This window comes from Daldinia loculata (genome assembly GCF_022478755.1).
Source record: "Daldinia loculata strain CBS 113971 unplaced genomic scaffold F4817scaffold_6, whole genome shotgun sequence".
NCBI classification, from domain to species: Eukaryota; Fungi; Ascomycota; class Sordariomycetes; order Xylariales; family Hypoxylaceae; genus Daldinia; species Daldinia loculata.
Window position 1 is genome coordinate 208,700 of NW_026054860.1, and position 27,167 is coordinate 235,866.

Consider the following 27,167-nt stretch of genomic DNA (forward strand, 5'->3'; position numbering starts at 1 on the left):
AACACAAGTTCATGTCCCGGAAATGCAGAATATTCGCAATAGCTTCCCGGTAGGTTGTGCTACCACGATTCCGTGGTCTTGGGTTGCCTTTCGAGAACTCTTCCCGTTCATCAAGATAATTGCCAAGGAGCTCCCGATATTTACTAAAGCACCCATACGTCTAAACCCGAGAGGTTTGATGAAACGACTCGCATTAGAGCTTCCAAGCTCGAATAGCGTCGCGTTCTGGCTTTATCCTTAAGCAATTATGTCTTTTCACGCTGTGCTTTTAATTGGGCCACGCCCGAGTCCTGCAGTCAGCAAGCAATTCCCACTCAGCTGGCTTTTGCATCTGAGTACAAGGCGTAATTTGGGGTCCATTCTGCCTTGTTGCCTGCGTACTTCACCGAGTCGGATTTTGGACCCCAACTCCATCGCTTGCACTCTCATGCAGCCCTGTGAGCCGCGAACGGTAAGATAAACGCACTGCCGATAGTAAATACAAGGGGAGGTCCTGAGGGAGCCTGCTAGTGGTCACCAATGGCTAGATCTGTTCTTATTAGTCGGTCTTCGTTACCGCTGGTCCTAGGGTACAAGTACTGCTGCACCTGCACCAGTACCAAAAAGTCCTACATCGTCATATTCAGGGTAGTAGACAATTTTCTAGATCCTTCAAAATAAAGTCATGGATCGGTGGCGATCCGCTTGGCCCCGACCTCTCTCATTCCGTCCAAGTGTTAGTCTATAGATCAGACCTCTGTTGCAGCAATGGATCCGAAAAAGAGCTTTGCCACTACTGAGTCGGCCTCTATTGATGATGCTTTGTTCGATTTAGACCCGCCGGTCGGGCACGATGCCACGGTACGATCCCCTTCTCTCGACTCGAGGCGACGGTCGAACTCGAGCCTGCGATCGGAATCTAACCCACAGGCACCATCGCCATGCGCGTGAGTAGCGATGGGATATTACCATGGTTCTGAATATACTAACCTCTCAAGGACTCGAGAGATTCCAGGGGAGGAATGTGCATTACAGAGATTTATCGTATGGGCAGCCGTCAAGCGAAACAAATCGGTTCGAATGGCAGCAAGCGAACGTCTAAAATGTCCTCTCCTCTTGTGCGGAGAGCGATTCGACAACCATGAAGCGATGCTAAGACATCTGACTAAATGCCAACACCTCAAAACTGGTGAATACGTATGCTACGACTGCATGAAAATCGAACGATATAACGATGGGAAATGTCGGTGTTGTGTAGGCCACCCGACCAAACGAAGACGTATTATCAACATAGCCAGGAACTTCTTCTCGAATATAGGCAATAAGACACGAAAGGTACCACATTCTGACTTCCAGGAAGATATTACAGTACCTCCCCCCAGCTACGATTCTCTCGTAATCGACCTAGAAGAGCAAAGTGAACGGCAACAGCTGCTGCAGCGTCAGCAGTACCAAGACCAGTCCCAGCACCAGCGACCCCAGCCTCATCCCCAGATAGAACTAAATGGTACAGAAATACATGAGTTAGACTCTAGACAGATGCTGCCGACAGCTGAACTCGATCCTATCAACTATGCCACACAACCCGTAGATTTCCCCACGACCCCAGATCAACAGCATAATGCTACACCGGGGATTATAGTACCCTCCCAAACAACCATACTTCCGAGGCACAGTGAGCCTTTAGCGCCCTACTCAACGCAACAACTTCATCAAGACGGATCCATGCCTCCGCCTAATTTAACACATACAAATCTAGGGGGTAATCGACCGTCATTAGCCCTAGATACTCACATAGACCGTTACAGGAACGTTCCCCGTATGAAACACCTTTCTCCGAGTTCATCGCTTCGATCAACAAAAAGCTCGCATAACATTTCACCAGTTACTCCATGGAGCGCAGGTTCAAACAGTTCTGGAGCCTGGACCATGGGCTCAAGTATTGATACCGCGATGACATCCCCAATAACACCTTTGAGTCCAAGTGACTTTCTACCAGCATCCCGGCCTGAAGACATCTTAAATACAGCAAAGCCCACATCCCCATGCCCGCACGACAGGTGTGACTACATGGTCGACGACATGTCTGAACTACCAGGTGATGATTTGTTATCCATACCCCGTGGACTCTCTGATCCGTTGATGTTCTCTTTTGAGCCTAAGGATAACTACTCATGGATACAGTCTGTAAATACAGAGATCTCGCTTTCGCCTTCCGTCAATATGATGTTTACGGGACCTAATACCAAGCCCACGAGTATGCCGTCCGGATTCCTCGAGCCATCAGATCGCAGCCTAGATACTAGGACCCTTGTTGAGTCAGTATGGGACGCCCTACAGGAACATATCGCATCTTCAAGGTATAAACTGTCGCACGTCGAAGGAAATCCGTTAGTCGAGCAACTTCAAACACAGTCACCAAAAGCCGTGGCATTAAATGGTCTCTCGAGCCTGAGGAGAATGCTGCAGGGAGGTAATCCTACAGACCCGTTTGATTACATCTGCTTTATACATCTTATTTACGCCCTCTCCCTCGTAATCCACGAAAGCGAACTTGCAACTCGTTGTAACGCACTGTACCAACAAGCTCTTACTTACCGACGCTTCCTTGGGCCGACCCATCGCGAATATTATATGCAGATCGTAGTAGCAATCTGGCAGCCGATACTAGAGGAACAATCGCATGTCTTTAGAGGAGCCCGTACAGATGGATCGTCAAGTTCCAAGGGTAAAGAACCCGAGTATCGAACAGGCTCGAGGATCGATTTGGAAGCCGATCCTCTTGTTGCCGTAGGACAGAACTTCCTTGATGGTAAGTCACATCTATGGTGCTATCTACACAATCCCGCTAACCGCACCAATAGACCTCGAAAATTCCGTCATAACCAATGGCCCGCCAAAATCAGATGAGGTTTTCACATCTCACCTTTATTCCACCCATGTAGCGGAAACCCACCCAGGCTCTTTAGACGACAGTCCTTTTTCAATAACGGCCAACTATATTATTCAAAGCTTAAGTTCGGGATTCGGGCATTCTGAAATACTACTACCAAGACTCGGCGAAATTGGGCAAAAGGTTCGTGTTGGGGAGATCACCACCATTCGCAAATTCGAACTTGCGATGTTACAAGCCGGCAAAGTAAGTTTCCCTCATGCTAGATAAAAATGACAGATGGATTGGCTCGAGCCAGTCGGAATGGTTGCTCTCGTTATAAAAAAGCTCGAAATATGCCACGAGTTACTCTTCGTGTACTAGCTAACAATAAGGACGACAGAACTCTTTAGGCTCTTCCGACCTCTTCAACGAATTCATCCCACGAGTCAGGAGACTTTGTGACCCGATTTACTCTGAACAGGGACTCCAATCAAGAACAAGATATCAGACTCTGGGAATATCGTTGGTGGAAGCTCTTGTTCAAACAATTGCGTCTAACACCCAACATATTCAAGGAAATCCTACCGGGTTTTCATTAGAGCTACCTGAATCAACGTACGACCAATTTCTCGATACATTTCCTTTTGATAACACCACTGGTATTGAAGGGGAATTCCTCGTGAATCTTGGCACAGGTCCTTCTCAGCAAAGTCAAACGGGGCTCACTGGTACTCCGAATTTTAATCCGGAGCTTGGCCCCATCGACCTTCAAGACATTAGTACCAGTGTTCCACCCCCGACGATTGCCACCGAAGCTTTCGCTGAAACCACCTCACACACCGGGACCCCCGACAATTCGTTTGCGACTTCGACTGGCTTCTCACCGCCGATTACTGTTCCCACTCGACCGAAGCCTCTGTCGCCGGCCCACGTCGAACTACCACTGAAGCCGATATCCTCCTCGGCTCAGAAAGTGGAAGCAAATGACCCCTGTGACATCTGTGGGTACCGCCCGAAGGGAGACCCGCAGTGGTTCAAAGGCAGTATGGCAAAGCACAAGAAGATGCAGCATTCAACTGGACCGCCAGTAATCTATAAATGCCCTTTCCCTGGATGTAATAGTCAATACAAGAACCGCCAGGATAACCTACGCCAGCACCAAATCGACAAGAATCACTTCGTTGGCGACGAGACAGGCCGGAGACCCAGTAAGAGAAAGAAGTACTCTCCAGCAGAGTAGATACACCAAGGACGTGAGAGATGATACATGAAAGGCAATAAATCTATCATTTGATTCTGCATTAGTTAGGCGTCCAGGTTCACGATCCATTTGGGTGGCTCTTCGTCGTTTTCCTTCTCCCCTAAACCCTACGCTTGTTACCTTTTTTTTCGCCGTTAGCTAGGTGCTTTAGGACAGGATTTTTAGAGATACCACTGCGTATATAGAAGATAGATCTAGGCCAAAAGGCACTCTACACCAGCAGGATGTGATTACAGCTGGGCTGGATATACACGATTACGAAGTTCATACTCTACAATGCCCATGTTTAACCAAGTAGCGCGTTTGGTTTATTCTGCACAATATCTGTTATATTGACTGCTGTGTGAAATAAATGTACACATTCGAAAGGCCAATGAATAACTTGATTCCTTCGCAAATTTTTTATAGATAGTAGCACTATTCGGAATACGCGTCCGAACGGGATTGAGATTAGACCCAGTTGCTGTGCTCAGCAGAATAAGGGGTTAGGGGGTTAGGGGGGAAACGCCACACCTTAGTCTCTCAGCGCACGGCATAATCATCCCTTACTAAGCGAGGTGCATACCTACCTCATAGGGTTAGGGTCTGGCGGTCCCGCTATCAGATCAGATTAGGTAGTATCGCGAGGGAGGGAGGGGGGGGTGAATGTGGTACCTAGGCGCTTGCTTCCTTTAGGAATCCATGCTTTGCTTTGCTTTCGTAAGGCTGACCGGAGATATTTAATCCCAGCACCGCCCAATTACACGCCGTCTAGCGGGGAAACCCAGGCCATGGCGTTGGGGGGAGACAGGGCTTACGTACGCGGGATCGCTTCCTTCGGGGACCGGAAACGGTATGTTAGGGGTGCGGTGTACGCGCAGTGTTACATGCCCGCTCGGCGTCGTCCGAGGAGCGCGGGGCAGGGTTGGACGAGACGGGATGGGGATGGGATGGGATAAGACTGGGTTTCCTTGCGGGGGATGAAAGGCTATTGGCGATGTTGTGGTCTTGGCTACCTATCTACCTACGTAGGGTCTGCGGCTGAAGGGGTAGGGACTTGGAGGGATCGCTCGGGAGGAACGAGATCTTTTCTTAGATGGATGGACAGGAGAAGCTGGGTGCTGTTGGTAAGTTGGTCGTTACACAGGAATATGCGACTTTGGGTTGTAGGTAGGTAGCTGGCTTTAAAAGGTCCGGGTTAGAATTTAGCATTTTCTACGATATGATTAAGCCGCTAGACCTATAGTAGACGTATTGTGATATTTCCATAGGTTCTCCAATATCAATATTAAACCATATACGTCAGCGTAGTGTAAAGTAAATCATTCTTAATTATGGAATCTCATCGAGATAATATTATAAGATTACTTGGAGAAGAGAAAAACTCTCCGTAAAAACCAAATCGTAACCTGGGTATATGCCTTCCAAACGCCGTATGGTTGTGCGGATATGTCTGTAAAATCCACTCGTTCTTGCCTTTACCCCGTTTCGTGATGTTCGTATTCCTCTTGATAACGAGGGACTTCATTATGGGCTATATAGCCGTAGTTTTAAGCGTCTGATACTTGCTTAGAGCCATTCGATAACGCTCCCTTGCCATATGTATGGGTCAGGATGTACTCGAACCAAGGGATCTACGATCAGTTAGCTACCTACGAGTCTGTAAAGGGTGATCATTTCTACGACTTACTTCTATGCCCGACTCGGTAAGCATAGTCGAAATCTATAACCCAATGTTCCCAACGAATCAAGCCTGGTTTTGATCCGTGTTTGAACTCGAAGTAACTAAGCTAGAGAATCGTAAGCCCACGTCAGAGATGTTGTCATTACTGGGGCACGGGGGCACTTGCCTTGTCCACAAGCCTTTCGTAATCGTCCAGTTCGTAGATCCACATGTTATGCCTGGTAACATGCGAGAGCTTGAACATGACTTCTAATCGAACGAGGGAATTGCGTTCCGACCAGGCTTCCAGTATGTCGTCCAGTAGCCTAAGCCAGACCTTCCCGCTTCCGAACTCACTACTATCACCGAGCGAGATTTTGATTTGGACGAATCGGAGATTTTGCAATGTTGCTCTGCTGATGAAGTTGACTATGGAGAGGGGTGATGAGTTGCCCATGATCCAGGGCGGGATGCGGTCGATGACGAAGGGCTGGAAACACAGAAGGCTGAGTGCTTCTCTTGTTATCTGCCTGCAGAGAAGGAGGATGGTAGGCGTCCGAAGAATGATCTTGGAGTGGCGCGATACTTTGGTGTTAGCAGAGCGCGGTCGTAGCTCAATCTTAGACTTAGCCTTTTCCTTCTGGTCGTAGTAGTAGTCGTATAGACTTCGACATGTAGGGTAGCCGATAGCGTAGTAGTACATAATATTCCGGACCTCGGCGGGAAAAGTGGCAAGGAAAGAGTGATGCCCTTGACTAGTGATCTGGGATCGTCCGGGATCTACTGCGGGGCCGTTGAAGAGAAATGCCGGAAGGGACGTCAAGGCCGAAATTCGATCCGACTCTGAAATGTGGAGTCCTGCGGATTTCGGGGACGGGATCTCGGCATAGAGCCGGGCTCGTGCGATAGGATCCTTTGATGCCTTTAGGACTTTATTACGGCCTCGATATTGCATGATTCTCCACTCATGAAGTTTCTTGCGGCTCTCCCACCCGGCCATTGTAAAAGAGTGAGGGGGGCCGAGGGATAGGATGGGATAGGCGAGATTAAAGAAAGTCTAGAATTAAAGTTGGCTATGACGACCATGCCGTATTACACAATGGGGAAAACCCGGATGAGCTTAAACGACATCTAACCCTTGTCGTATTGTGTATTGTTTGTGTTTATGCTGTTTATGCCCAACTACGGGAAGGAATACCGGAGTTTGAGGTCTTGAGAGTTAAGGCTGGCGCCCAATAGCGGAGGCAGCTTGAGTTTGAAGGCGACAATAGCAAGCCTCAGCCTAGCCACTAACGCACGCATATGCAATACCTTTTTAAGTTTTACTTGGGCTAATTTGAGGGCCTTTCTTTTACTGCAAATGCATAAGACAAATGCATAAGCACTGTTTCGAATCAGATGGTCCTAGCTGTAGAAACTTACATAGTAAGAGAAGGATATCCGAAGCAAACTATCCCCGAGGCGATTTCAATTCGACACCAACAAACATGTCAAAAATACACCCTCGAAATTGCTCACCTTAGCCTCGAAATGATTGATAGATACAACGATACTTTCATTCGGTCCCAAGTCGATTCCTTGATTTCTTAACTGCGTCGGTCGAGAATGTTCGATTCCCCACAAGGCTGGGAGGGAGAAATGTTCAATGCGGAGCTGGAAAATGAGCCTATGGAGAAAAGGAAGGAAAGAGCAATGATAAAATCTAGAACAATTGTTATGTATTTCTGGAAGTGTCATCACCTATTTTTCTATGGTAGTATCTTCTAATAAGGTAGCGATGTAGCATGCGGGTACGCGCAGGACAGATGTGTGTGGACGTGATTAGGCACGTTGATGGGATGTTGACAAGTCGCTTTTTTTTTCTTTTCCGACTGTTGTCACTGTATCCATCTTGCCATCTAGCCCATCCCGGAATACATCATGTATGTACAGCGACCTTATGCGCACCGCTTGATGTTTCACCTAAACTGGATTGGATGGAATCGACTATTTGGGGCCAATGGTATCGACGTGTACTAACCAGACAGCAGCAAACAACAGACCGCACATGTGGTAGGTATTCTAGGTAGAAGAGGAGAGAGCGGACACATCAGCTAGCTGAGCTACCTTGCCGTATGCCTATGCAGAAGGGTCTGATAGGAAAAGATATTCGTGATCACTTATGAATGGATGCTAAGAATAACATCAGTTGGGGCTGGTAAGAAATCAGAATTGATTGAGGTTGAAATTGAAAATTATATTGATTCGAGATGGAGGTTTTTTACGTATTGTTTTGCACGTTTGAGGTTGTCTTGTGCACGTTGAATTAATAATTAATACATGTATATAGCAGACATAACCGTTGCCCATGCAAGACAAAAGGGTAAAGTGCAATTTTGTGCATAAACGTTCAGCATGTACCTTGTATTAGCTTTGTATTATTATTAGCCCTGTCTCGCCTGTATTAGCGTTAGGTTAGGTAGGGTCGCATTAGCATTTCATTGCCTATTATAGATTAGACGACAGTTTTAATCAACGGTCAAAGTGCAAGTAGTATTGCACGTCTCAATTTTTAGGCTTTGCAAACGCATGTACATATTATATTAGTACCCGCTGTTTAAAAATACCTACCAGTGAAGTCGACCTATGACAATCGGGGACCCAAATCTTACGTGTACCTAACATTCGTAAGGTAGGGCCCTAAGGTAGGTAGGTATTTTAAGGTACTCGGGCTGCTGCTATTTTATTTATTTATTAGCTTCGCGTGAGGTAGTTTTGAATAGTCTGTTCATTCAATGTCGGAGCCTCGGGTCCTTTAAATTTTAGTAGCAAAAACAAAAACAAAAGCGAAAATAAATAACAACAAAGTACAAGAAATACAGAAATTACAAAATTGCAGAATTACAGAATTGCAGAAATTTGTGTTGTCCTTTTCCTTGGCGAGGGCTGTTGCATTTTTCTCATTTTTCTCACCCTCTCTCTCACACACCCCCCGTTTCGCCGTTTCCTCGATTTCTCCTTCCTTGTTTTAACTCGGTTCAGCTTAGTGCGCCTCGAACAAGAACAAGTACTAGATCGATCTTTCACCCACTCCCACTACTCCCACTACTCCCACCACCAAAAGTCTCTCTTTCCCGCTTATGAGACTAAGAAAAATTCACTGGAAATCCACCACCAATTCTCTTCAACCACACCCGTGCTTACAACTACCTGCCCTCCCCCCCTCTACCCCCTCTACCCCCTGCTAAGCCCTGCTAAGCCTTGAGCCTTATCATGTTGATCGTGTCGTGATATTTCCACACCCGCCATATTTTTCTTTCCCCCTACCTTACCTTACATACCATACCATACATTACATATTGTATCTGCCAAACGGCCAGGGTTGACATCACATCGTTCCTATCCTAGTTCGTTAGTGCTAGGCTCGTTGTCGGTTGTCGTTATCGGTTGTCGTTGTATTCTGGGCCCTTTTGGTCCTCCCGAATCTTCCTTTCGCCTTCCTGTCTTTTAGTCTGGAGCGTTTGTAGTGGTTTTTTGTTCCCACGTCTTTCCTCCCCTCCGTCATGTCCGCCTTGGGCCAGCCCGGGTCCAGCTCCCATACCCATCCGGGCCTGACCTTCCCGCAGGTCAACGGACTCAACAGACGCGGAGGATATCCATCTTCACACTCGTCCACGCCGCCGAAACCTTCTCCCACGCCTCAGCAACACCAATCCCCGTACCAAGCCGCTCAATATACTCCCCAGCAACCCCCGCAGGCCGCCTACCCGCAACATCTCTTCCAGAGCACCACCCCGTCTCCGGTACCCAACGTCGCCAGTCTACCTAACTTACCAAATGGCAACTCGAGACACGTTTCGGCTCAGGCTGCTCAGGCTGCTCAGCATGCCCAAGCTGCTGTGCAGGCCGTTCGCCAGCATCAACACCAGCACCAGCACTCTCAGCACCAACGGAGTAGCCAACAGCGTCAGATGCAATCACAGCCGGGACCCCCAACCACAATGGCATATCTCCAGCAAGCCATGAACCAGCCTGTCCAATCCGTCCAACAGGTATCCCAGTCAGTGCCCCAGCCGGTTCTACAGATGCCGCACCCTCAGTCGATTCCACAGCAAGTTCAGCCGCAACCTGTTCAACAGGTCCAGCCAACCCCACCGGTTCAACCGAACGACAGCAATCTGATATCTCCGAACCCTCCGCATCATCAACCTCACCCGCAAGCCCATCCGCAAACACATCCGCAAACCCATCCGCAAGCTCACCCCCAAGCCCATCCCCAGGCACATCCACAGGCACATTCGCAAGTACACCAGCAGGCGCTCCCCCAGCCTCTGCCTCAAGTTCATCAGCAACCTCCGCCGCCATTGCAGCCTCAGCCGACCCCTCAAACGCAGAGCCAACCGCCGCCAGCCCCTCGGCCAGAGCCAAGCATCCCGCCGCAGGAAGCTCAGCACCATGATGATATGGATATGGACAGTCAAGGGGAGGAGGGAGAGGGAGATAGTCACATTTCGCCTAAGCTCATCGAAGGAACACCCTTCGTACCGAGGACGCCGATGGGCACGATGATGTCCGCTCCGCCTGAAGGGGGTAGTTTTCCTAGTCTTGATGCTGTTCACAAGCACGTGCTCGCGTATTGCACATCGGTGGGATATGCTGTAGTTATCGGACGGTCGAAAAAGACCGTCCCGGGTCTAAAGAAGGTTCTCTTCGTATGTGACCGTGCTGGAAAGCCTCCAAGCCGGGTAAGCCCTGAAAATAGGAAACGGAAGACGTCTTCTCGCAAGTGTAACTGCCAATTTGGGTTCTTCGCTATCGAACAGAGAACGCAGTGGACAATTCGCTACCGTCCCGACCAAACCCACCTCCATCATAATCACGGTCCTAGTGAGAGCCCGCTTCTCCACCCAGCTGCGAGGAAATTAGATAGCGAGATGGTTGCTGCCGTTAAAAACTTAAAGGAATCTGGTAAGTCTGGGCTTCGAGTCGTCGTACCTATCGTATTGACTCATTTTAGGTATTGGCGTTACTCAAACTCTCGAAATTCTACAACAGCAGAACCCGCATGTACCTCTCCTCCCTAGAGATATTTACAATGCGCGTGCTGCGATAAATCGAAACCCGCAAAAAGTGGAGGCAGGTATCGCAGAACAGCGGCCGGCAATATATAGTAAGCCTGCCCCATCCGCCGAGGAACGCATACGATCCGACCTCAGGCGAGAGCTCGCTCGGGCCAAGGAGGAACTATCCCGGGTTAAAGAAGACAGCAGAAAAGAAGTAGAAGAGCTGAAGGAGAAGCTACGGGAGAAAGATAAAATGATCGAGAAGTTCGAGATGTTTATCGACATATGTAACGAACGGGTTATGGTACAGAGGGAGAGACTAAACGATACCGGCGGGGTCAACGGCGGAGCAGGAGGCTCAAATAACTAAAGGGACATGACTAAAAGGGTTTTTAAAATGAGACACGCATGGATGGGATCTGGTTTATTTCGAGGGAAGCATCGGCGTCATGAGGGCTACGACTGGCACGGATGGCATATAGCGGGGTTCTGGAGTTATACGGGGTTTGCGGTTTATTCGCGAGGGAATACAACGGGATGTCAACTTTGCATCTGACTTGATGATTAGGAACCGCAAGGTATGCCAGTACTGGACATGGAAAATATAGACTTGGGGGTATTGATACGGAAATCGGATTCAGTGAAAAAATATGGACGAGGGTGGTTCTATCATGATTTATCATTTATCATGTATTCCGCCCCGTTCCTTGAATTTATAGATGCCTTTAGCAATGCCATTTTGTATTGGTATAATACGATGTGGTGATATGCATACAATATTGCTAAGTAATGTGATGAGATAATTTCTACGGTCAGGTAAGGAATCGTGGATTTCGCGTGTTTAGTTTAGCAAGATGTAGATGTATAGGTCTACACCCTCGGGCCTATGGGATGGTGTAGAGAACTTACCTATATAAACTCGGACGTAGTCTGATAGTCTAGACTAAGAAGCTACGGCTTGGAAGTTAGTATAAATTGAGCTTACCGGCAATGCATTTGAATTTATTAGGGACTTTGAGGATCTCTTAACCGGAGCTTTGGGATTCGAATTAAGTTTATCTATGTAACTAAAATTGCCAATACATTCCGCGCGTAAACAGAGGAAACCACGATGCTACACGGAAGCCTTCCCGTAGTCACAGTCGGAGATCCGTCTTGGCAAAGTGGATCCCCGGTTTGTTGGGGAAAGCGGAGGAGTAGGTACCTACCTTTAATCAACTGGCCTTTTCTGTAAGTCATCTATCTGCAATGCTGCCTACTGCATCGATGGTCTTGAAAATTATTAGGTAGTTCAAGTAACTTTAAGGAGTTCAACTGAGGAAAAGGGGTGTAAGATAAAAGAAAGCTAGGGCTTATCCTGGAAAGAGGTTTAAGGCGACGGGATTATGTTAGTAACTTGTGGTTGGATTTATCGGGGGACTTTTTACTAAGTGCTTTATGTTAGGTAGTTTTTTTCCGTAATGTTTCTTGTAACTTGGTGGCTTTTGCTGGCTTGCTGAACATATAGAATATGTACTTATATGATATGACAGGCATCTTTTGGCTTTACTAGTTGCTTCTTTTAAATCTAATGACAGCATCTTTTTTACTGTAGCTGTTGCAATCATATTTATGACTTCCTCGCTTTTACTGCTTCTGATAGGCACACAAGGAAATGCGTAGTATTGTACCGTTAAGTTCTTGAAAGGGTATAAAGAACCGGCATTATAATAACATAGAAGCTTTAGTGTAACTAGTTTAACATAGTTAGGGCGACAAGTTGTTAAGTTGAGAAACGTCTCGTATCCTATATAAGGTTTCAATTTCTGGAGTTGAAATTCGAAATATTTGTGTCGCAAACCCAGGACTTTCCTTGTGACGGGGGTATCTTTTAGGATCGTGTCTTTTATGCATCCTGAAAGTCGACTCTATAAACTATTTCAACGTAGTCTACGTCGTCTTAAATTTCTTATCTGATTTGTTGCGATGCTCGTATTACACTTATCAACATAGATATCTTATGAAAAGGTAGTAGAGCTGTACGAAATAAATTAAACATGGTTTTCTCTACGGCTTGAATGAAAACGAAACATCTTTAACCTAGTCGTATGTTGAGCACACTTTCAAGTTGCCTGCCTGGTGAAACAGGGGCTACATTTGGAAAAGATACTTGGTCCCGAATGTCTCAGGGGTTTTATGTACGTGTGTACTTCGTACATGCATATGTACGGCTGGTCCAGTAGCCCCACGCCACGGGGGACGAACGGCCCAATCAAAAACGGCACCGATTAGATAGGTGGGAATTATCCCCCCATATTCTGCATCTGTACCTGTGTATGAAGTAGTCGCGACCCCGTTTGCCGTAGTTCGCGTAAAATGTAAAATGATTAATGTAAAATGATTAATGACTGGTAACAACTTCAAAATATCCCTTCTTTTTGCAGCTGTATCACCACCCAATAAAACAAATTCGACCACGATACAGGTCGGACAAAACGGCAAAGACATTCTCTACAGACCCTACGCTCTTTTCGCCTCTGTCCTTTTTCTATAACCTACCTAATCTAATCCGCATAGATATCTTTTAATTTCTATTCGGAGCCTGTGCCTCTCTCCTAAGACCGAAAACCGAACACGTCCCCTAATATATCGAGAGATGCCACCGGCTCTGAACAAGTCGATCGATCGCTAAACTGTTATTGCCACGATGGAGGCTGTGGCTTCTCCTTTGGGCCTACAAGGTCCTGGCGCGAACGGCTTGTCGCCTTCCCCCTTTGTCATGGTAGATCCGGCGTTGGTGGTAGATTATTTGGCTTCCGTAGTCACTATTGCCCTCGGGGCTACCCGCAGTGAGCTAGAGCGGCCCGGCAACCTTCTGTCGAAAGAAAACTACGACGATACGGTCCAAAGGTGTACTCGCTTTGCGACCGATGCCCAGGTGGCCCTGTATATCCAGAAAGATGTGAAGCCGTCGGACGATATCCCTGATGGTCCTACCGATAATGGTATGAAGGTCTATCATAATCGCTTACATAGTTCCGGAATAGTATTGCTAACACTTTTGCTCTAGTTCCAGTCACGTATACGTACACAATCGCATCCGAGATATCTTCTTCGCCGACGACGATAGCCTATCTCGCACTCCTCAAACGCCCTCAAGCGCTCGATTCTTCGCTACCGTTATCATCGCAGATCCAGATACAAACGCTGCCCGGAACCGCCTCGCTTGCTAATCTCGTTAGTGAACAAGGTCCTACTGCTTCTCCTTTTGAAATACTTCACTCTATTCTTCATAATGCGCTGGCGCCCTACTTCGATGCCAATACCAAGACCTCGCAAACTGCAAATGGAGCTAGGAACCGGGCGGACGTCGACGCGAAAACGGGAATTCCTGTAACCAAGAAGCGTATGACGGAGCTTGAATTGAGCTTGCTCCATCTGCAGCAGAATGTCGAGATCCCAGAATTATCACTCTCCTTTCACCCGATTGTTCAGGGGGTATTGGACGACGCTGCTTCACGCAGTATGCGACCGACTACTGATATGATAGATGCTAAGCTTCTCTCAGAAAGTACCTTTATGAATAACTTGCAGTCGACAGTAAATAGTTGGATTAAATCAATACAGACTATCACGAAACTCACCCGAGACCCCGTAACGAGGACGGCGACGCAGGAGATCAATTTCTGGTTGTCTATGGAGTCCGCGTTAGAAGGAATTGAAGCTCAGCTGAGGAGTGAAGGTGTTACGTTGACTTTAGAGATCCTGAAGCATGCAAAGCGTTTCCAGGCGACTGTTAGTTTTACCGCTGATACTGGCCTGAAGGAGGCTATGGAGATGGTTCAGAAGTACAATCAACTTATGCGAGATTTCCCTCTCGATGAACTACTCTCTGCGACTTCGTTGCCCAAGGTTCAGGACGCCATTGGCCAAATCTTCAACCATATGAACAAGAAGATGAGGTTCAGTAATTACCCCATAGCGCGAACTTTGCATTTGGTCGAAGCCATCTCAGCGGATCTTGAGGACGTTATGCATCGCCTTCTTCCGGGCTCCGAACTAGTCGATCTGGATTATAAGGATTTTAAAACGCTCATGACTACTGCTGACGAGATCTTCAAGTCTTGGGACGCTCAGATCAAAGACTTCACTAACATTGCTCGAGAGACGACTCGAAGAAGGCAAGAGAGGTTTATTCCGATCAAAGTCAACCCGAAGCATAACGAGTTACAGGCTCGACTGAAGTATATTGATAACTTCCGAGATAATCATGAGCAGCTGCAGAAGACGATCATTAATGTCCTCGGCCCGAGGACAACTGCCAATGGTGTTCCCGAAGAGACAACGACCAACGGCGTTGCCCTCGTTGAGGAGATAGGCGATGTAGACGCCGTAGAAGAGGTCCAGCAAGCTTGGGAAGCATTGAAGAATGTTGATCTGCTCGATGTTTCTCCCGAAGGTACCCAACGATGGGTCAAGGCTGAGAACACTTACAATGAACGCACCTCGCGGGTAGAAAACTCGATCATTGCCAGATTGCGTGATCGCCTTGCAACAGCAAAGAATGCGAATGAAATGTTTCGTGTTTTCTCTCAGTTCAACGCTCTCTTCGTGCGACCCAAGATCCGGGGTGCTATCGCCGAGTATCAAAATCAACTCATCGATAATGTGAAACAAGCCATCTCGGGGCTTCACGAGCGCTTCAAACAGCAATATGGCCACTCAGAGGCCCATGCTATGGCTCAGCTACACGATTTACCACCCGTCTCCGGTGCCATTATTTGGGCACGCCAGATCGAGCGCCAACTTGATAATTATATGAAGAAGGTCGAGAACATTCTGGGTACCGACTGGGCCCTTCATACCGAGGGCCAAAAATTGCAGACTGAGAGCGAGCTCTTTAGAAAGAAACTGAATACGCAAGCGATTTATAAAGCCTGGATTGAGGATGTTCAGCGCAGGCATATCTCGATATCTGGTCGGCTCTTCAACATCAATAAGATCAGAGCCGCGAACAATGCGCTAGACCTTTCGGTGAACTTCGATGCACAAATCATCGCGCTATTTAAAGAGACTCGCAACCTTGGTTGGCAAAACTTCAACGTTCCTCATGCCGTAAATAATACTGCGAAGGATGCTAAAAGGGTGTACCCGTACGCCGTTAGTTTGATGGAAAGCGTCAGAACTTTTACTCAGACGACTCGGCAGATATCGGAACTACCCGAGGTTTCTATTCTACTAAGTGGTTACCAGAATGAAGTTCATGCCCTGATCGCCAAGGGCGTACCTTTGAGGTGGGAAACATTTGTGAACACTTGGGAATCATACCAGAAGCCGACGCTCGCTAATGGCACCCTCGATCATACGGTTGGTCGTAGCGGTGAGACCAAGCATGTCTTATTTGTCAGGGAATTTGCTGCGGCTGCTTCTCTTCTTCAGGCAAAAACAGCCACTCTCGCAACCATACACTTGAATGTTCAAAAGGCTCTGACAGAGCTAGCCACTTGCCCGTACGAGGCGTCGGAGTTCGAATCGCGTCTGCAGGTTATCCAGGCGGCTGTTGATCAACTAAACCTTGAGCAATATGTCAACCTCGGCTTTTGGGTGGAGAGGATGAATGAACGGATCAAGCTGACTCTGCTTACCCGTCTTCAGCATGCTGTCTCAACGTGGATTGAGGCATTTGAAGACGACACTCCTATCGATCGAATCGAGAACAGTCGGAGAAAGCAGCTTGCTGCGTCAGGGGAGCCTCTCAAGTCGGACGCGCCTCTCATGAAGCACCTGATCCATGAAATCACTATGAGGAACCAGGTCATCTACCTTGATCCACCACTCGAATTTGCGAGAGCTAGCTGGTTCTTGCACTTGCACAGCTGGATTGGTATTGTCTGTAACCTCCCCAAGATCAAGGCCTCTAGATACCAAATGAGCTTGACCTTAAGTACCGTTGTCCAAGAGGAAGCCCGTTTCAACGATATTCCTAGTGATTGTACCGACATACTTGGTAGAGTTTATACCTCAGTGGAGACGAAGCTACAGGGTATTGGTGAGTATGTTGATAAATGGCTTCAGTTCCAATCTCTTTGGGACTTGCAATCCGAACAGGTATACGAACTCTTGGGCGATGAGCTCTCCAAATGGCTACAGTTGCTGCAAGAGATTCGGAAGTCTCGTGCGACATTCGACACCACCGAAGTTAGCCGTTCATTTGGTCATATTACAATCGACTATGAGCAAGTACAGATGAAGGTCAACTCTAAGTATGACCAGTGGCAACAGGAGATATTGGTGAAATTTGCTGCGCGGCTTGGAACTCGTATGAGAGAAGTCAATGCCGAGATAGAAAAGGCCCGGAGAGACTTGGAAGGTCAGAGCCTTGAAGCCACGTCCACCGCACAAGCAGTCCAGTTCATCACGATCGTCCAAAGCTGTAAGCGTAGAGTCAAGGCTTGGGCTCCTGAAGTCGAGACCTTCCGCCAAGGACAGTCTACCCTCGTCCGAAACCGGTACAATTTCCCGCACGACTGGGTAGACGTCCAACAGGTCGATTCAACATGGGAGGCACTCAACGAACTCTTGAACAGAAAAGCGAAGATCGTCCAAGACCAGACCGATGCCCTCAAGGCGAAGATAGTAGCAGAGGACAAGGTTGTAATGGATAAGATAACAGACATCGCCACGGAATGGAACGATGAGAAACCGGTTTCGGGGACAATCGCACCTGATGTTGCGTCCGCAACACTCGCTTCCTTCGAATCTCGCATCACGAAACTGCAGGATGAGTTCGACATGGTTTCTAAAGCTAAGGAAGCACTTGATCTCCCAGCCAGTCCCGAATCGTCTCTTTCAATTATCCTAGAAGAGGTCCAGGATTTCAAATCCGTATGGGCTGGCTTATCAACAATCTGGAAGAGTTTGAATGAACTCCGTGAGATTTTATGGAGTAGTGTTCAACCTAGGAAAATCCGAAGTAGCATTGATGGTCTCATCAAGATGACGAAGGAAATGCCGAGTAGAATGCGACAGTATGCTGCTTTTGAGCATGTTCAGACCATTCTCCGTCAGCTTTTGAAGGTGAATAGTCTACTGAACGACTTAAAGTCAGAGGCTATTCGAGATAGACACTGGACTAAGATATGGAAAGAGATTAAACCCGGACGGCGGTATTCGCCTGTGTCTATGACACTAGGAGATGTCTGGGACCTCAACCTTGTCGCCACAGAAGTGATCGTCCGAGACATTATCACCCAAGCTCAGGGTGAAATGGCACTGGAGGAGTTTTTGAAGCAAGTGAAAGAGACCTGGAACAACTATCAACTAGATCTCGTACCCTATCAGAACAAATGCCGTCTCATTCGCGGTTGGGATGACCTCTTTGCTAAGTGTAGTGAGAATCTTAACTCTCTACAGGCGATGAAACATTCGCCGTACTACAAAGAGTTCGAAGAGGAGGCATCTTCTTGGGAAGACAAGCTGAATCGTGTCCATGTACTGTTCGATGTTTGGATCGATGTCCAACGCCAATGGGTCTACTTGGAAGGTGTCTTTACCGGAAATGCCGATATCAAACATCTATTACCCATCGAGTCCTCAAGATTCCAGAACATCAACAGCGAATTTATGACCGTAATGAAGAAAGTCTACAAGCAGCCGATGGTAATGGACGTTTTGGGCATCACTGGAGTCCAAAAGTCTCTGGAACGTCTTGCTGAGCTACTCAACAAGATACAGAAGGCACTTGGTGAATATCTTGAGAAAGAAAGAGTGTCGTTTCCTCGCTTCTATTTTGTCGGTGATGAAGATCTTCTGGAAATGATCGGTAATAGTAACGACACTTTGCGCATTGCTAAACACTTCAAAAAGATGTTTGCCGGCTTGACGGGGCTTGTCATGGACGAGGAATCGATCATTTCTGGCTTCACCTCCAAGGAGGGTGAAGTTGTACGCCTGAAGAAAGAGATTTCACTTGTCAAAGTCCCCAAGATCAATGATTGGCTTGCTCTGCTCGAGAACGGCATGAAAGCTACCCTAGCTGAACTTCTCGCTGAAGCTGTCGAGGTATATACACCGATATTCGAGTCGGATGAGATCAGCCAGAATGCGATGAATGATTTTATGAGCAACTTCCCCAGTCAAATCGTAGTACTTGCTACCCAGGTGGTTTGGACTACAGCAGTTGAGCAGTCGCTGAATAATGGAGGCAGCACGCTGCAATCTCTCTTCGAGCGAGAAGTCGGGGTTTTGAGGCTTCTTGCGGAGACTGTTCTTGGTGACCTAGAGGTAATACAGAGGAAGAAGTGCGAAGCCCTTATTACAGAGTGCGTACACCAGCGAGATGTAATAGAAAAACTGGTAAAATTCAACGCAACTACCCCGACACATTACTTCTGGCTGCTACAGATGCGATACGTATACACCCCTGAAGGGGATTTCCTACAGCGGCTACTTATCAGGATGGCAAATGCAAAGCTCAACTACGGTTTCGAATATCTGGGTGTTCCCGACAGGTTGGTTCGAACTCCTCTTACCGATCGCTGCTTTGGAACCCTTACCCAAGCTCTTTGTCAACGACTTGGTGGCTCGCCTTACGGACCTGCCGGTACTGGAAAGACAGAATCAGTCAAAGCACTTGGTGTTCAGTTGGGTCGCTTCACTCTTGTGTTTTGCTGTGACGACACCTTTGATTTCCAGGCAATGGGTAGAATTTTCCTCGGTATTTGCCAAGTTGGAGCTTGGGGCTGTTTCGACGAGTTTAATCGTCTGGAGGAGAGGATTCTCTCTGCCGTCTCACAGCAGATTCAGAACATTCAGCTCGGTCTCAAGCAAGGTGTCGAAGATGATAAGGCTCAGATCGAACTAGTTGGGCGGCAGCTTCATGTCAACGCTAATACGGGTATCTTCATTACCATGAACCCTGGCTATGCCGGCCGTTCCAACTTGCCCGATAACTTGAAGAAGCTATTCCGCAGTGTCGCCATGTCGAAACCGGATAAAGAACTTATTGCCGAAGTCATGCTTTACTCCCAAGGATTCAATCAAGCGAAGCAACTCTCGAAACAGACAGTTCCATTCTTTGACCAGTGTTCAGCAAGGCTGTCTAAGCAAGCGCACTACGATTTTGGTCTGCGTGCCCTGAAAAGTGTCCTTGTCAGTTCTGGTGGCCTCAAACGTGCCCGACTCACTAGCAGTGAAGGCGGCATTGGTGCTGAGGAAGTTGTGGAACCTGAGATTATTGTGCAGAGTGTCCGAGAAACTATCGCCCCGAAGCTGATCCGAAACGATGTTGAGATCATGATGTCTATTGAAAGCGAATGCTTCCCTGGTGTCCAGTATGTCCCGGCCAATCTGGTAGAACTAGAGGCTGCAATTCGTCGCCTAGCAGCGGAGAGACACCTCGTGGTCAACGATATTTGGATGACCAAGGTTCTGCAGCTTTACCAAATTCAAAATATCCACCATGGTGTAATGATGGTAGGCAACTCGGGAACCGGAAAATCTGCCGCATGGAGGCTCCTTTTAGACGCGCTCCAGCAAGTTGAGAGTGTTGAAGGCGTCTCTCATGTCATTGACTCGAAGGTTATGTCGAAGGAGGCTTTATACGGAAACTTAGATTCGACCACTCGAGAATGGACTGACGGTCTGTTCACGAGCATACTACGGAAGATTGTTGATAACCTTCGCGGTGAAGACTCCAAGCGTCATTGGATTGTCTTCGACGGTGATGTCGATCCAGAATGGGTTGAAAATTTGAACAGTGTACTCGACGATAATAAGCTACTCACACTTCCCAATGGTGAGCGTCTCAATCTACCCCCTAACGTCCGAATCATGTTCGAAGTCGAGACGCTGAAGTATGCTACTCTGGCAACTGTGAGTCGATGCGGTATGGTTTGGTTCAGCGAAGATACCGTTACGCCAAGCATGATGGTCGCCAATTACCTTGAGAGACTGAGGGCAGTAGCCTTTGAAGACTTGGACGAGGATGCTGCTGCTGCCGGCCAGAGTCCCGCAAAAACCCTTCAAATCCAAGGTCAAGTTGCGGATCTACTACACGCCTATTTGACTACGGACAACTTCATCATTGATGCCCTCAAGCAGGCGGAAACCTACAATCATATCATGGAGTTTACTATCGCCCGTGTACTCTCAACTCTATTCTCTTTACTAAACAAGTCTGTTCGGGACATGATCGAATACAACGCAGCACATGTCGATTTCCCCTTAGATCCAGAGCAGATCGAAGCATATGTTTCGAAGAAGTTATTACTTGCTCTAGTCTGGGCGTTGACAGGTGATTGTCCACTCAATGATCGAAAGGCTTTTGGAGACAACGTCGGAGCTCTTGCTAGCTTTGGATCACCACCTCTTGATGGTACAAGCTCCCTTATAGACTTCGATGTTACTCTTCCTGGGGCCGAGTGGACACCATGGCAGAATCAAGTCCCTACAATCGAGGTCAACACACACTCTATCACGCAAACAGATGTCGTCATTCCCACATTGGATACTGTTCGCCACGAAGATGTGCTCTATTCTTGGCTCGCAGAACACAAGCCCCTTCTGCTGTGTGGTCCTCCTGGTTCCGGTAAAACAATGACTCTGTTCAGCGCACTTCGAAAATTGCCAAATATGGAAGTTGTCGGTCTGAACTTTTCTAGTGCCACTACCCCTGATCTCCTCATCAAAACTTTTGAGCAGTACTGCGAATACAAGAAGACACTAAACGGCGTGATGCTATCACCAACTCAAATTGGACGATGGCTCGTGATCTTCTGCGACGAGATCAATTTACCAGCACCAGACAAGTACGGTACTCAGCGGGCAATTTCATTCCTTCGTCAGCTAGTAGAACATAATGGTTTCTGGCGAACATCAGACAAATCTTGGGTGACACTTGATCGAATCCAATTTGTGGGAGCTTGCAATCCTCCAACTGATGCTGGTCGTACGCCTATGGGCGCCAGATTCCTTAGACATGCTCCTCTTATTATGGTGGATTATCCAGGCGAGTTGTCTCTGCTTCAAATCTATGGTACTTTCAACTCTGCTATTCTCAAAATCATTCCGGCGCTTCGTGGATACTCCGAGCCGCTTACTCAATCGATGGTTCGGTTCTACTTGGAGTCGCAGCAACGATTCACGCCTAAGATCCAACCTCATTATGTCTACAGTCCTCGTGAGTTGACGAGATGGGTTCGTGGTGTATACGAGGCCATCCGTCCATTGGAAACTCTGTCTATTGAAGGATTGATCCGCATCTGGGCGCACGAGGCGCTACGACTTTTCCAGGATCGTCTTGTTGCAGAGGATGAGCGACAATGGACTGATGAAGCTGTGCGACGAATTGCATTAGAGTTTTTCCCTACTATCGATGAGCAGAAAGCTTTGGGCGGACCAATTCTGTTCTCCAACTGGCTGTCAAAGAATTACGTCCCTGTTGACCGAGAACAGTTACGAGACTTCGTCAAGGCCCGCCTGAAGACATTCTGCGAAGAGGAAGTGGATGTTCCGCTCATTTTGTTCAACGATGTACTTGAACACGTCCTTCGTATTGATCGTGTCTTCAGACAACCGCAAGGTCATCTGATCTTGATCGGTGTTAGTGGAAGTGGAAAGACCACACTTTCCAGGTTTGTTGCATGGATGAATGGCCTAAAAGTCTTCCAGATCAAGGTCCATGGGAAGTACTCTGCCGAGGACTTTGACGAAGATCTCCGAGAAGTTCTGCGTCGTTGCGGTTGCAAAGGCGAGAAGATGTGCTTCATCATGGACGAATCTAATGTTCTTGACTCGGGTTTCCTAGAGCGCATGAATACTCTACTTGCCAACGCTGAAGTTCCTGGTCTCTTTGAAGGAGACGAGTTCGCCTCTCTAATGACAGCCTGCAAAGAAGGTGCACAACGGCAGGGCCTACTACTGGATTCTCAAGAAGAGCTCTATAAGTGGTTCACGCAACAAATCGTTAAGAACTTGCATGTCGTCTTCACTATGAATCCACCTGAAGATGGACTATCCTCGAAGGCTGCTACTAGTCCGGCCTTGTTCAATCGTTGCGTATTGAATTGGTTTGGTGACTGGTCTGACCAAGCGCTCTTCCAAGTTGCTAACGAGTTGACACACTCTATCGACTTGGACAAGCCTAACTTCTTAGCCCCTGATTCGATTCCCGTTGCTTATCGCGGTCTCAACTTGCCTCCTTCTCACAGAGAAACGATCGTGAACTCCATGGTCTACATCCACTATTCTCTCCAACAGTTTAATGCGAAGCTCCAAAAGCAACAGGGCAAGGTCACGTTCCTCACCCCACGTCACTTCCTTGACTTTGTTGCTCAATATGTCAAGTTGTATAATGAAAAGCGGGAAGATTTAGAAGAGCAACAGCGCCACTTGAACGTTGGTCTAGACAAACTGAGAGACACGGTCGAGAAAGTCCGCGACTTAAGGGTTAGCTTGGCCGAGAAAAAGACCCAACTTGAAGCAAAAGATGCCGAAGCCAATGAGAAATTGCAACGCATGGTTGCGGATCAACGTGAGGCTGAACAGCGCAAGAATACTTCTCTAGAGATCCAGGCAGCTCTTGAAAAGCAAGAAGCCGAAGTCGCATCTCGCCGGGAGGTTGTGTTGAATGACCTAGCAAGGGCCGAACCGGCCGTCGAAGAAGCAAAGGCTAGTGTCAGCAACATCAAGCGACAGCACTTGACCGAAGTTCGTTCTATGGGTTCTCCGCCCCAGGGCGTCCGACTCGCAATGGAGTCTGTATGCGCACTACTAGGCCACAAGATCACGGAGTGGAAGAACGTCCAAGCTATAGTTCGACAAGATAATTTTATTGCGAGCATCGTCAACTTCGATAACGAGAAACAGATGACCAAATCCTTACGGACCCTTATGCGAACCAAATTCTTAAACCACGTGGATTTCACATACGAAAAGGTAAATCGTGCTAGCAAGGCTTGTGGTCCTCTGGTCCAATGGGTAGAAGCCCAAGTTAACTATTCTGAAATCCTCGACCGAGTCGGCCCTCTGCGGGACGAAGTGGGCCAACTTGAGGAACAAGCTCTTCAGACAAAGGCTGAGGCAAAGGCTGTTGAGAATACTATCACTAGTCTAGAGCAGAGCATCGCAACTTACAAGACCGAATATGCAGCCCTCATCAGTGAGACCCAAGCTATCAAGGCTGAGATGTCTCGTGTCCAATTCAAGGTCGACCGAAGCGTAAGGCTTCTCGATAGTCTTTCCTCGGAGCGTGTTCGTTGGGAGGATGGAAGCAAGTCGTTTGAAACACAAATCAGCACCTTGGTCGGAGATGTTCTAGTTGCTGCGGCTTTCTTGGCATACAGTGGTCTCTACGACCAGACCTTCCGAAAATCAATGATGGAAGACTGGTTGCACCAACTTCACCTTTCCGGAATCAACTTCAAACCCCATAATCCCGTCACGGAATACTTGTCGACTGCGGATGAACGACTCAGCTGGCAGGAGAATACCCTACCCGTCGATGATCTCTGTACAGAAAACGCTATTATTCTCAAGCGCTTTAACCGCTACCCACTTATTATCGATCCCTCAGGCAGGGCTACCGAGTTCCTTCAACGCGAATGCAAAGATCGTCGTCTTACTGTGACAAGTTTCTTGGATGACTCCTTCACTAAGCAGCTAGAAAGTTCTCTCAGATTCGGCAACCCAATTCTTATCCAAGATGCCGAACATTTAGACCCTATCCTCAACCACGTTCTCAACAAGGAGTACCAGAAGACCGGCGGTCGTGTGCTCATCCAACTCGGCAAGCAGGAAATTGACTTTTCACCTGCGTTTAAGATTTATTTATCTACAAGAGATCCATCGGCGACATTCCCACCGGATATTTGCAGTCGAACCACATTCGTCAACTTTACAGTTACACAGAGCAGTCTCCAGACTCAGTCCCTTAATGATGTTCTGAAGTCTGAGAGACCAGACGTTGACGAGAGAAGATCCAATCTCATCAAGCTTCAAGGCGAATTCAAGGTTCATCTTCGACAACTTGAGAAGCGTCTCCTGCAAGCCCTCAACGAATCTCGTGGTAACATCCTGGATGACGACAATGTCATCGAGACTCTTGAGACCCTTAAGACCGAAGCCGGCGAGATTGCGGTTAAGATGAGTAACACCGAAGGAGTAATGGCTGAAGTCGAAGAGATCACATTGCAGTACAGCATCATTGCGCGATCATGCAGTGCCGTATTTGCTGTTCTCGAGCAACTGCATTATCTCAACCATTTCTATCAGTTCTCTCTGCAATACTTCCTTGACATTTTCCATTCTGTCCTCCACGGTAATAAGAACCTAGCAGGCGAAAGAGATTTCAATAAACGCCGAGATGTCATCATTAAGGACTTGTTCGTGACAACTTTCAAGAGGACTGCCCTAGGTCTCCTCCAGAAGGACCGAATTGCTCTTGCCATGCTCCTCGCCCAAGCCTCACCTTACAAGATGGATAAGAGCCTGATCGATGTGATCCTCGACGATCGTATCGAAGGCAAGGATCTCTCCACCGAAATCGACGCCAAGGATGAGACCTTTAATCGTGCCAAGAGACTCGCCGTATTGAAGGATAAGCTCGACCAAGTACCGGCCAATGTATGGGATGCGTTCTTATCAGAAGAGCTTGCGGAGAACTTTATCCCCCAGATCTGGGACGCAAACACGGAGCCGTTTGATCAAGGATTGCTTTCGTTACTTTTAGTCAAACTCTTCCGCCTCGACCGTTTTGTCCCAACTGCGGAAAGATTCGTAACTTCGGTCTTCGGGGCTGAGCTACTTGACATTGTGGATGATCTCAAAGAAACCATTAGCCAAGTCCCTTCAACTCGTCCCATTTCATTGGTCTCAACCCCTGGTTTTGACGCCAGTTACAAGGTGGACAACTTGGTTGAGCGAATGCGTGTTAGGTGCACCAATATCGCTATGGGATCAAATGAAAGTCTTGCAAGTGCCGACAAAGCAGTTAGCAATGCAGCGCAGGTTGGGTCTTGGGTTCTCGTCAAGAATGTTCATCTTGCGCCTACTTGGTTACAATCTCTCGAGAAGCGTATGGAATCTCTCAACCCACATTCTGATTTCAGGCTGTTCCTATCGATGGAATCCAGCCCAAAGATTCCTGTAAACTTACTACGCGCATCTCGCGTACTCATGTACGAACAGCCGGCCGGTGTGCGTGCCAATATGAAGGACTCGATGTCCTCTCTATCCAACCGAGCTACCAAGAGCCCCGTGGAGCGCAGCAGGCTTTACTTGCTTCTCTCTTTCTTACATGCAGTGGTACAAGAACGTCTACGATACGCACCAAATCTAGGATGGAAGGGCTTCTGGGAGTTTAACGACAGCGATGTAAGTAACACCACAACTTATATGATTGATAGCAGCTAACCTTACATTCTCGTAGTACGAATGTTCAGCCTTCATTGTCGATACATGGATCGAGTCCGTGGCACAAAGCCGTACCAACATTAATCCGCAAAACATCCCCTGGGATATGATCCGCTACCTAGTCCGTGAGACTTACGGTGGTAAGATTGATGATGAAGGCGATTTCAAACGCCTTACAGAATTAGTGGATCAATCCCTTACACCATCCGCTTTCGACATTGGTCATAAATTAGTCGAGGGATCTGAGAAGGATGGACAAGAGACGAGCCTCGTAGTACCCTCGGGTACTTCACTGGAAGAGTTCATGGGGTGGATCCAGAAACTCCCCGAGCGCGAGCCGCCAACTTATCTTGGACTGCCCGCAAACGCAGAGAAGCTACTTTTGGTCGGACTTGGCAGGAGTCTAATACAAAACCTGAAGAAAGTGACGGAATTATTAGACGAGGGAGAGCAGCTTATGGCTGAGGCTTAGGTGCAATATGTAAATCTGTGGATGTTGATTTCTTGGAGTGTTTGATCGTTGGTCCGCAAGTTTCTTCGAGATTACAGCCCTTCATACCCGATACCCCTATTCAGTTTTAGATTACTATCAGTTTTTCTTCTTTGTGGAAGGCATGTGTATTAGCTATTAGCTATTAGTTACATTATGCTAAGAAATCAGATTGAGCAAATGAAATTCATAATCATAATCCTTCTAACTTTCGCACTCGCAGTTCACAAGTGAGCACAATATAGAGGAATATTACTTTTTGTATTAGTCTAACCTAGTCCTTATTTTCGAGTAGTTATCACCGAGCGCCTCGGTTTAAGGCCACAAGGAAAAGAAGAAAAATGTCTACTCAGCTTCTCGTCAAAATAAAGAAACCTGTCGGGTACTGACATCATTTCCCACGTACTGTACGGAGCACTATGTATGATCTATCATAGAGTAGCATTGCTTTAGCGGCCAGGCGGCTCCAATGATGCAAGCTTCCATGA

At 47.6% G+C, this 27,167-nt stretch overlaps 3 protein-coding genes across 3 annotated transcripts; 2 read left to right on the top strand and 1 right to left on the bottom strand.

Annotated features, from left to right (window-relative positions):
• Positions 1-747: 747 nt before the first annotated feature.
• F4817DRAFT_312505 (uncharacterized protein) lies at positions 748-4,094 on the top strand (the record flags this gene model as incomplete). The annotated part of the gene is made up of 4 exons (XM_049300136.1): positions 748-926; positions 978-2,791; positions 2,844-3,118; positions 3,255-4,094. The coding sequence occupies 4 exons, from the start codon at positions 748-750 to the stop codon at positions 4,092-4,094; spliced, it is 3,108 nt and encodes a 1,035-aa protein (XP_049162378.1).
• A 1,259-nt stretch (positions 4,095-5,353) lies between these two features.
• On the bottom strand, positions 5,354-7,183 carry F4817DRAFT_237769 (uncharacterized protein). Its single transcript, XM_049298991.1, has 4 exons — positions 7,180-7,183; positions 5,945-7,111; positions 5,785-5,884; positions 5,354-5,728 (listed from the first exon to the last, which is right to left on the bottom strand). The coding sequence occupies exons 2-4, from the start codon at positions 6,755-6,757 to the stop codon at positions 5,664-5,666; spliced, it is 978 nt and encodes a 325-aa protein (XP_049162379.1). The 5' UTR covers positions 6,758-7,111; positions 7,180-7,183; the 3' UTR covers positions 5,354-5,663.
• A 6,203-nt stretch (positions 7,184-13,386) lies between these two features.
• Positions 13,387-26,947, top strand: F4817DRAFT_237810 (cytoplasmic dynein heavy chain). The gene is made up of 3 exons (XM_049298992.1): positions 13,387-13,783; positions 13,849-26,150; positions 26,206-26,947. The coding sequence occupies exons 1-3, from the start codon at positions 13,486-13,488 to the stop codon at positions 26,659-26,661; spliced, it is 13,056 nt and encodes a 4,351-aa protein (XP_049162380.1). The 5' UTR covers positions 13,387-13,485; the 3' UTR covers positions 26,662-26,947.
• Positions 26,948-27,167: the final 220 nt, after the last annotated feature.

Bases quoted from the DNA above. Each gene is read 5' to 3' on its own strand.
- F4817DRAFT_237769 (XM_049298991.1), bottom strand. From the start codon at position 6,757: ATGGCCGGGTGGGAGAGCCGCAAGAAACTTCATGAGTGGAGAATCATG. The intron at 5,885-5,944 runs GCAAGTGCCCCC...ACGATTCTCTAG, and splicing joins ACGAAAGGCTTGTGGACAAG to CTTAGTTACTTCGAGTTCAA. The intron at 5,729-5,784 runs GTAAGTCGTAGA...AACTGATCGTAG, and splicing joins TTACCGAGTCGGGCATAGAA to ATCCCTTGGTTCGAGTACAT.
- F4817DRAFT_237810 (XM_049298992.1), top strand. From the start codon at position 13,486: ATGGAGGCTGTGGCTTCTCCTTTGGGCCTACAAGGTCCTGGCGCGAAC. The intron at 13,784-13,848 runs GTATGAAGGTCT...CTTTTGCTCTAG, and splicing joins TGATGGTCCTACCGATAATG to TTCCAGTCACGTATACGTAC. The intron at 26,151-26,205 runs GTAAGTAACACC...ACATTCTCGTAG, and splicing joins GGGAGTTTAACGACAGCGAT to TACGAATGTTCAGCCTTCAT.